This window comes from Anneissia japonica, unplaced genomic scaffold (assembly GCF_011630105.1).
Source record: "Anneissia japonica isolate Jap-2015-1 unplaced genomic scaffold, ASM1163010v1 scaffold287834_len5846547_cov211, whole genome shotgun sequence".
In the NCBI taxonomy this organism is placed as follows: Eukaryota; Metazoa; Echinodermata; class Crinoidea; order Comatulida; family Comatulidae; genus Anneissia; species Anneissia japonica.
In genome coordinates, this window is record NW_022704992.1 from 246,632 (window position 1) to 258,510 (window position 11,879).

The 11,879-nt window shown below is 30.2% G+C and overlaps 1 protein-coding gene across 1 annotated transcript in view; it reads right to left on the reverse strand.

Annotated features, from left to right (window-relative positions):
• Positions 1-11,879, reverse strand: part of LOC117104851 (protein O-mannosyl-transferase TMTC3-like) — a 102,069-nt gene that overhangs the window by 42,056 nt on the left and 48,134 nt on the right. Inside the window, exons 7-9 of the mRNA XM_033245698.1 lie at positions 10,859-11,111; positions 2,666-2,814; positions 1,749-1,832 (exon numbers count right to left, since the gene is read on the reverse strand). Of these exons, the coding sequence (XP_033101589.1) occupies positions 1,749-1,832; positions 2,666-2,814; positions 10,859-11,111 (486 nt within the window). The remainder of the gene's footprint in view (positions 1-1,748; positions 1,833-2,665; positions 2,815-10,858; positions 11,112-11,879) is intronic.

Sequence of the window (11,879 nt, forward strand, 5' to 3'; positions counted from 1 at the left end):
TTATTAGCCTGTTATTAGGAGAGAGAATGTTTATTCGTATTCAACAAACACAATAATAAGATAATATTAATAACAGCAACAACATCAGTAGCATCAACAAAAATGAAACAACAATAATTGCTAATGTCTGTGCAAATACTGCCTGCAGTGGATTCTGTCATTTTACAAATGTTGATGGTTCATCAATTGAATATTAATAATAACAATGATAATAATAATATGATGCATGACATTTACATATCTATAATACTAAATAAATTACCAATGTATTGGAAATATATATTTACAAAAAATAAAAGGTGGTACAGTACACTACACAGTGTATGTGGATACATAATAAACAAAAAGAGATCTAGTCATCCATCTACCCATCCACTAATCAGCCAACCCACCCACTGACATACCTGCCTATCCACCAATTCATACCTGCCTACACAACATTCCCTTATCCACCTGTCCATCCATCTTCCCACCCACCTATCCGAACACCCATACCAACCCACCTGTTCACAAACACACACTTATCTACCTACCCGCCCATCTACCAATCCACTATCCACCAACTGTATAAAAAAGAACACTTTCATTTTTCAATCTCATCTGATCAGTGCTTTGGTATAAAATACTTTTATATACTGTATTTTTGGAGTCCTTGAAGGCCTTTAATTAAAACATTTAAATTAGGAAAGTTTTAGATTAATTATGTTTAATAAATATTGTACATTAGTTATTTTTAATTAATATACATACAGTCACGAATGTGCATAAACATATGCACTTAGAAAGCACGGTGATTTGTTGAGGTAGATGTTCAGTCGAGTCTTAAATAGCTTAACAATACTCTAGAATCGTTATCCTAGCCACTAATCTTCCGCTGCATCCTATCCATATATACATGGATAATTAATACACGTTATCTGCACGATGTCCCATTACATGCATCCTTAAACCACTCAAAGGCTCTGCACTGAAACTACAGTTGCTGTAAAAAAGCTGTTTGAAGATCAAACTAGTTAATCCGATCTTACGTTCCGTTCCGCATCTCTTGCTGGTAAAAAAATTCTCCAACATACATTAAATCGATCTCGCTTTGACTTCTATCGATTTGCACGCAAAAACAAATTGTTAGTACTTAAATATAAATTACTTTTATTAGAGAAGAATGAGTAAAATTATAAATATAATTACATTCCACCAGCCTATAATTAACACCAAGTTTTCAAACAATGAGTTCTCATAGCAAGCTAGTAGAAAAAAACTAATTCTACTAATGTCATGGAATCTACGTAAGATGAAGTAGAAAAAATGATGTTTGTAGTGTCTCAATGCCAGTAAACTGGACAATATACTTTAATTCCCAACAGAAACTCTGATTTATTTTCCATAATTTTTACAATTTCTTACAAATTGTCTATAGGCTGCCATAGCTTCACTAGGTGAGGGCACACATCTGTTGTGAGAAAGTGACCTGGCTGAACTGAATCAGTGATATGCATATAGGCTTTCATGATCTAGTGGAATGACACTTGCCTTGACAGCGAGAGGATGGGGTTCAACTCCTGCCAGCATTTTTTCATACAATTGATCAGAAACATTTTTGTTAAAGGATTAATTGTTCCTACAATTTTGATAATTATGTGTGTGTTTGTACAGTACTAATAGTATGATATTTTACATTTTAGAGAAAAAACATTATTGTTACATCTATATGTAAAGGATATATGCATATATATTTGCTTAAAACTTACCAGTCGTAGTTTCTCCTAAATGTCTTGGAGCCATATGCTAACAAAAGTAGAGAAAGTACAGCAAATACTTGCCGCTTAGCACCACTGAGGGTAGAAATATAAAATATTAAATGCGACATCAAAAATATTTCTGGTAATATTAATACATGTGCTTTCATAAGTTGGCTATTTCTAGTGGATGTATAATTATATGGTATGCCTAATAAATAATTTAATGACACTAAATTAAGCAATTTCAAAGCCACTTTTAAAGTTGTGTATGTATGTATTGATTGTTTTATGAATGTGTTGAATATTTGTTAAAATATATGCATGATGAAATGAAGTAATACAGGACAGTGTAGTAGAAGTATACGACAAACAGTGGAGTAATAACAACATTAGCAGCAGCGCCTAGGCTGCTACGGACATCTATCACTGTCAATTGAAATGAAGATTTTGAATGCCTGCAAGGCATTGGAGGTAAATTAAGAAAACACAATTCATTAGCTGAAAAAGATATGTTTGAACAGTTCACAAACATGTGAAAAGATATAGTATACCTAATGGCTTTACAAAAATGCAACACATCTCTTTGGGGCAACGGAAAAATGGGGTCCTTCAACTGCAGCAAAGTTGACCGCCAGGAAATTACATATCATATGAATGGTGCTCTAAGGTCAGCAAAAATACAGCATGAATACAACGTGATGTAAAACCAAGCAACTAAGAAGAAACTTGATCTTGCCTATGGTTATTTTGGGTTTTTTTTCTGTGGGCATGATTGAGTCTTTTTATCTTCGGATGTGGCCTTCACCATTGGCTTACCTTTCTTCTGCCAAATTTTATGGGAGCGGGTAGGATGAGGAATTGGAAGTTCTTTCCACAAAATCACATGAAACCAATACACAGAAAAAAAAAATAAATATTATACTTACAAGTTTTCATTAACAAGTTGGAATGCAAGAGCTACCAACATGCAGAATCCCATGCTAGGCATATACAGTATACGTTCCGCTACTACAAATCCTACAGGGAAGAACAAGTTACTGGCGGGAATGAACGGGAGCACGAGGAATGCTAGGCACTGGGAACACAAAAAGAAAGATAACATCAATTGTACCATTACTGATAGAGCAATACATAAATAAATACATTATGTTTATTATAGTAAATTGTGTTCCCACCAAGCTTTAAGCTTTCTACCTAAGCAAAAAACTTCAAACACAACCTACTAATTCCCTTCACACCCCATAATCACATCATCACATGATTCTTTTTATAGAAATTTTACATTTATTACTTTTAAAACAATATACAAAAATTATTCATATTCTTGAATTATAAGACAGTATGGGTAAAATAATTCTTATATACCTTCTTTTCAATATTTGAAATTATTTACAATTAAACATAATTGCATTTGAAATAATGTCACATCTATGAAGAAATTATAAATTTAAGTGTGCATGTATGAATATTGTATCTTCCTTACAGATATCTTTTGAAATGTAATGCATTTAATTGACCATGTTAAGCATTTTGCGTTAAAAGAATATTGTCATTATCGCCAATCATTACTGGACTGCGGCCTGCAATAGCTAACAAACATATTTTTTTCCGTAGTGGAATTTTAGTAAGACCATAAAGCATTATACATCCACTTGTAAATCAGGACTAAATTCCTACTACCCGCTGATTTGAACTCTGCATTACGACATTACGTATGTGGTGCCTGCAATAAAAGCTATATTGATGAAGCGAGTATATTTGTAACAACGCATTTTCATTTACCAAGATGCAAATTTATACTTTATACTATCATTCTACTCCTTCAATAAACCTATATAAATTGCTAGCTCAGATAGTTTCTGTATCATTTGCAAACCTTCGATGTGCATGGTCATATGTCCTATTTTCAATAATCAATCATTCTGACAGGTAAAGAATATCTTGAAAACAACGAGAATGAAAATCAATCCAGACGCATCCATCAATCATTCTTCTATTTTTCTGACAGCTTCACACACCTGAATAAGGTATAGCTTCATCAAATAACCTCCAAATTCACAAGTATCAACAACATCCACATAAATACACCTGCAACCATTATTCTTGTTTCTAATCCCACTTTCTAGCTTGCTTCCTTTAATTATAAAACTGATTGTTTATACATGAAATCCAATACCTAAATATGCCTTAATTTTGTAGTAAAAATTTCATGAAACTGTATTTTTGTTTTAAATTAGAATTTGTTTTTGATTGAGATGATAAAGAGAGAAACAGGAGGGAAGAAGAGAGGGACAAGACAGAGGCACAATTAAAGAAAAATCAATCTCTTGCACAAAATAAAAAAAAAACAGTAGTGGCTTCAACAAATTTGAACGCAATAAAACAAAAATTCCAATAATGCTCTGACAATCTAATGAGCAATTACCATTCCATTTATATAGATTTGTGAATTTGTTTTTAACTTTGCAGAAATTTCATCGTCAGATCTAAAGACCTACTTTTGTTGATTCCATGGCAACGAGTGAGCGCAGTGATTTGATTTCTTCAACTATATTAAGACACAAATTTTCAGTCTCATGGGACAATGGATATAGGAATCAGTGTGTTACAATCAACTTTACATTTTCATAGAAACTGAAGTAAGAGATTTTTCAACTGGTTAGCAAAATTACTTTATGACAATTAAATTAAGGCTATTGTAGGTTACCCTATGATTTACACCTGACTAGTCATATGACTACAATCACCTAGGATTAAAAAATGAGATTTCAGATGTATAGTACAATTATGAAATTAATATATAAATTAAATAATTTTACAGATGTACCTAATTTGTATAGCATAGTTATTATTAATTAAAATAAATGGAATAGTATCCTGTTATCTACATATAAATATAATGAAAAAAATACCTTTGTAATATTTAATTTGTTTACAATTTTATTATCAATGATAATGATGACGATCATTGATAATTAATAATAAAATAATAATATTATCAGTAAATTAATGCAAATGAACACTAATGTTATATTTATATTTTAATTATAAGATCATATTTTTTTTTACCTAAACTATTAAAATAATATAATTATTACTGTCATCAACTCCAGCACAGAAGTCTATTTAGAAGTTTCAGTGATCTGATTCAGACTTTTTCAGAGGATGTTCCATTGTATCTCCTAGGAAACCACCACTGGAATTTCAGGCCTCGTATACAGCCTACAGGGGGAAAACCATGGCCTTAGTAAAATAGTTAAATACTAAGTGTTTTATAAGCAAGAAAAATAATACTTAAACCACATACTTTTTACCACTGATCAACCTAATTCACATAACCTCCCTGCTATAAACTTGACAGGGATATTATGGATGCATAGCTGTGTAAATTATAATTGAAAATTTCTGTTTTAAGCTTGTACGAAGTATAGACTTAAAAATTAAATCAAGAAAGTACTAATACAGGCCTCCATGATAAAATAATTAATTAAAAATAATGCATATCTTAAATTTGCTTTTAGTAGCAATTTATTTCTGTATAAAAAAAAAATTACTGGCATCAACAAATCAAGTTTTAAAATATTATTATAATTATTAGAACATAAATTTTCATTACTATTAAACAATAATTTGCTAAAGATTAAATAAAATTATGCATAGCAAAATTATGCATAGCAAAAGAAACCTGAGCATAGAGATAGATTTCAGGTGTTTGACTCAATGGTAAATCACAGCTTAATTACCATGCTTAGTATAACATATGAATTATGATGTCTATTTTAGCTCCAAGTCAGAATTGATCATTCAGCATTAGGCATGAATCTGTCTTCATTAAAGTTGTGTCAGGTATTCTCAAATTGAGGATTGAGTGGCAGAACAGAGCTGAAGAAGAGATGGGTAAGATAAGAAAAAAAAAAAATTTGGTGAAGGAAACTTCATGAGGTGTGACAGAGCACAAATGATTGCAGAGGAAGTGGACGAATATAAGAAATGATAAGAAAAAGGAAAATGAAGATGATAAAACAGACAGGTTCTACCAAGACCAATAAATGAAGTAATACTTAAAAGAAGCATGGCAGAGATAGATGAGAAAGAGTGGAGGTAGCTAATAGAAGACAAAAAATGAAGAAATAAATGTAGAAAAAATAAAGTTGATCATAAAAACACAAGAATTGTAGGTGAAAAAATTTCCCTCTAAATTCTTGTCTACAAAAAAATATTATCATCTTGAACATTTTTATATAGTTGGTCGTGTATTAAAAACCGTAGAAACTAAGACATTTTATTACTATACTTATTAAAATTGTGCAGAGGTGTTGAATAATATTAGATTTTCTTTCAGTATGATTCAGATAAATTTACACTTTTGTGTTTTTAACGACACCTTCCGGAGCTGTAAAATGTTCTCAATTTTGAAATGAAGTTTGGCAGTTGCCATAAAACCATGTAAAAAGTATTGCAAAATGCATACATATTCGATGAATCTAAGATAAAAAATATTGACCATTCCTCTTAAGTTTAAAATCTAAAGCATAATTATCATAAAATTTTTGATATTTTATAGTAAAATATTAAAAACCAAAAAAAGCTAGAAAATCGTAAAGTTTACTTTGTTTTTATTGGTATTACAACTTTTATTTTACTTACTATAACGTTCACTTTCAAGAACTCTGTTTTTAAAGTAGTTTAATGTTTCTATTCCAAATTGGTAATTTGGAATATGCAAAGTACTATCTAGCTAATAATTTATTAGCCTTGAATTGAAGTGACGGACGTGTTAGTCTTTTGTTCAGACATAAATGTAAATGTATATATAGTCAAAAGATGCTCAGAAACGTTTGGGAATGAGGCCCTAATCAAAGACCTGAAATTGTTAAACTGGTAAAAAAGTCCTCTCATTGCTTATATCAGAGGGCTGCTTGTGCACTGTTCAATGATGTTTTTTTTCACATTATTCAATGCCTTTATAAACGTTAATAATGCAATTTTATGTTCAGTATACACCGAATAGATCAGGATCTCCTGTAATATTTGATAAATAAATTATAGTTTTTGTTGATATTCAGACTTTTCATACACCCCTTAAAGTTATTAGGAGGATTGGAAGAAGATAAGAAGTGCAACCTAAGTGATGTTAGTCACTTAAAGACTAATTGTATTGTTTACATTTTCAAATAAAAACTAGTAATGTAATTAAAAATACGAAAAAGCATTTCAACGAGAGTATTCAAATTTATTACTTTTTTTATAGATCCTTTTTCTTTCTTGGAATTTTTCTTGGAAAATTCTTGATCTAAATTTTACTGTCTCCAGTTATCTGTGTACACCATTTCAACATCTATTCAATTGCTTCTGAAATGTCAACTCCATAGACTCAAATTAAATCAGATGTTTTTAAAATCTACATTTACACTAAAGAGCTGAACCAAATATCTCAACTCGAAGAATGAAAGATTTGCAGTTAGTGTGGAAACAAATTTTAAAAGATTTCCAGCTAAAATGTTAAATCACAGATACAATACCAGTTGACCGATTGAACTAATGACCCACGAGCAAGTAAGGAGGCACAACATGACATCATATTCGACTTACAAACTCTTGAAAAGAGGCAGAAAGGTACATGGTTGCCATATAGGTACACATGTGATTATTGATAATTTACAAAAAATTGCTAAAGGTGAGAAATTTGTTGGTATGCTACTTCAGATTTTACAAGGTACATAAAGACTATAGCCAAGTTTCAGTCAACGCGAGGGAAGATTTGAAGAGATGCAGTTGCACTTAAGTAGAGTGTGGAGTTTAGTCTACATTCCCACTCAGAAGCAACAACTGATAATCTTTCAAGTGTAGGGTAAGTACTTGAAGATTCAGCGAACGTTCTTGTAAAGTCTCTGAATATTAAAAAGTGTGTGTTAAAGCACATCCCAGCGGTCACGTTATCTCGGAGATGACTTGTGATGTTCTAACATGTCCATTTAGGCAATGCTCACAGAGACATTAAACTTAGATATGGACCTTCAACTTCTGTTTCATGTTGAGAAAGCAAACACGAGGAACAGTATCAGGGGATGTAAATATCTTACCTGATGTGAATAAAATTAGAAGCCAGGAATAAAATGGCAGATTATTCCCAACGGCTTGATATTCATATATTAGCATGATGAACAAATTATCTCTAAGTAAATGGAACTTTTATAATTACTTTGTGTTCATTAAACACAATCCTTAGTTAACCAATAGAATTTCTTAGTCCTTTTCCAGTTAAAAAAATGTCCTAGTTCTATGAATGATTCTAACATACTTACTCAGAAAACTCTCATTAAGAACCATATAAGAATTATTATTGAGAATTATAACAGGGAATTATATCTACTAACTTAGAAAACTCCCATTAAGAATCATGAGAATTGTTGGGAGTTATAAGCAGGAATTAAAGTTAAACTTGGAAATGAGAGTTTATAATGTTTTTAAAATGCTAAAACAAAGATAGAACTATTCTTAACATGATCATTTATTGTACAATATAACATGATATTGTCTAGAGTTCTCTAGCGTGATCTTAATTTGTGAAAATGTTGATTCTTATGAAGAGAGCCCAGTTGCAGATTTAAAATGCACATTAGAGAAATGTCAGTATATTGAATTTCTGGTAATTCATTAAGATTTATTATCCTCTAATAAGGTGCAACGCAAACTAATATATTTCTTGTTATGCTGCTCGGTGTTAAAGATTCTCAATTAAAGGCAAATAGTAGCATTGTAACAGGATTAACAGAATATTGAAGAGAACAATGTCAGACTGATATGATTTAAAATCTGAGGGTTGAAAACAACCCGTTTGCTTTGTACAATCTACACTGGATGATTAAACCTCATGATATATTTCTTGGAATTAACAATTAAGTGTAATGAATGAATATACTGTATATATTTCTTTTTATGTTTAATCTTGCTGCAATATTCTAGATGAGAGAGTGTATGCGAAATTCAAGAGATTTGTCTGATTTTACAAAAGCAACAACATTAAAATAAGAACCCTCTATCAGAAATGAAGAGAGGCTATCTTATGGCCTGCCATCATATACTGTATTATTATATTATTACTATTGTTAATATTGTTATTTTTATTTTTCTTTTCTCGGTTGTCCTATATTATTATTATTATTATTATTATTATTATTATTATTATTATTATTATTATTATTATATTCACAAATAAAAATAATGTTTAAAACATTTATATTATGCTACCCTGTAGTGCATACTCTAATGATATACTGTCAGCATGTTGCAAATAACATTTAGGTGGTTATATTTTTAGAAGAACTAGATTTTATATAGATTAAGATTTACACAGTAAGATATCAGTTTATGAATATATCTCACACACAAATGATACACAAAGTATCAGGTTGTGTGAAAGGCATCTTAATGCTTAAAATCTCTTGCATCAGATTTGATTGCCTTTAATGAGAATAATTTCAAAACATGATTAGATAATTTGATATTCCATTGCTAGTAAATCACTTGAACATAATTTAGTAAATTACTAATACATTAGTATACTGATCATTAAAATGTCATCTCATATATATAATTATATTATTATAATTTGACAATATGTATTATTTGCTATGTATTATTCTATACTTTGAGTCTGTCAGCAGACAACGGAGTGAGTGAGTGATTCTATACTCGATTCTGGTCTCGTAATTTATATTTCTATGTAAAACTATGTACAGAAAATTTCTGTAAATTAGAGAAAACTAGTGATAATTATTACATCTAACATCACACGTTTTTATGAGAATTTACTAGAAGTAATGGTACTTAACAGCGACCTCAGACAAGTAATGGGAACTATAAAAACAGTACCATAAAAACCTTTAATTTTTACGACCTGACAATTTTATGATTTTATCTATCAGTTATTTCTACGACCCTTTACTAGTACGTATTTTTATCATTACTGGAAATTTTAATTATTTTGGAACAGAAGTGACTATATTGCAGATTTTGGCACCCATCCAACAAAATGCTTAGGAGGATAGCAAGCTGCCTAAATATCAGCGTCAGATACTGTTTTAAGACATCTGCACCAAATTTTACAACCATTTAAACATTTATTACAAATTATTTATGAAATTCATTTTGGAAGCCTGTGTTGACTTCATTCTTTAACAATACTTTAATATGAATTAGAATAAAAGAAAGCTGGAAGGAGTATTTCAATAAGCAAAGCAGCTTCAGATATGATCTCAAATACTCTAAAGATTGGTAAACATATCAAAATGTCAACAGCTGAATGACTAATTCTCCTACTTCGATTTTGTCTTTTAGATTACAGTCGTCCACTTTGATTTTCTATTATATCTAATGCATAATTTTGACATACTTGACTTTTGTGGAAAGATTAAAATCTCGCAACCCCTTAGGTCAATTTCTAATTACATCCTCAGGAAACCTTAAACGGAAGTACAAATTTTCAAAGAGAATTTGATGTGTAGAAATTTTGATTATTAATAACAAAAAATAAAATATTAAAAAACCGTCCTACTTTAAAAAAAAACTTTTTAAAAACCATCCTAGTTTCCTCTAAAGTAAAAGATTGAAGAAATAAAAAAAGAACAAAATAATTGGGGATGTGATATATGAACGAGATGGATATAACAACTTTGCCATTTTCTCTAAATTTTGAAATACCCTCTGAGATACAAATGGAATAATAAGCTTTATTCTCTTTTAAACTATGTGTACATTCATGTGTTCTTACTTGCCAGCCAGCTAGGCAGTCAGAATAATGACATTGAATAGTGGCATACATATGATGTTACATCAGAATTATGTTTGAGTCCATATTCATCCTTTTACTTGTTCAGGATTGGAAATATCCTGAGCATTCCACTTGCTGATAGGGTATGATACAGTACATAACATCATTTTGGCCTAAACATGTCTACTGACATTAAGTATTAATTGTATATGTAGCATTCCTGTACTGTACATGAAAATGAATTATTTAATTAAATGTAATTTTTTAATTTCTTATATTATTATTATTGTATATTAATTAATACACACATATTTTATATAACATTTATTACATATAAATCACTTACCATAATGACTTGTTTAGACAGGTGGTTACTGTTGACAACAACATATAGAACCAAACTTCCAAGGATGAAGATAAAGAGAACTGTTGCTAAGTTACGAGGATCATGGAATGACTCAACAAGTGGAATAGTACCCATTGTCCAATCACAGCACAGTTTAGATGGGCAAAGCAGCAACCAAGCATTGATTGGAAGCAAGTACCAATAGGTGAGATGGCGGGCTGGATATGAAGCCTGTGAAGCTGGATTGTCAAAACTAAAAAGGAATTTGAAAACATATCAACCATCAAGTTCATCAATATATATACAGGTATTGTATTTAAAGTTCATTCTCTGTGATATATTTAAAGAGCATGACGATGAGGATGATGACGACGATGACGACGACGATAACGATGATGGAGATGGAATGGTGCTGATGATGATGATGTGTATTATGAGACTGGTTACAAAGATGTAGGTAATAAAATGTCATTTATCATTATTATTCTATATTTCTGACTATATTTAAATCATATGTTTTTTGTTTTCATAAACAATACAAAACCACATTTCTACTGCTTTATTCATTCTCCGTTATACATTTAATGAGTATGATGATGATGGAATGGTGCTGATGATGATGTTGAATATTATGAGACTCCATGGTTTCCAAAGATGTTGGTATTGAAATGTCATTTATCATTATTATTCATAATTTTATTTCACTCAAAACTCAAAACGTAATGAGTCTGGTAGGCAGGAAAGGGAACATGTCCCTGTAAAAGATGCCTACCAGGGAAACAATGATGAAGGCGAAAAAAACATAACAACAAAAATAATAATATAACAATAATAATAAAGATAATAATAATAATAATAATAAATGAGAGATTAACATCAATAACAATATAATTGTAGTGAAATTAATTTATGAAAAAAACCCCCCAGCAATAATAAAATAATAATAACAGTAATAATAATATAATAATAGTAATAACATACATATATATATATATATATATATATATATATATATATATAT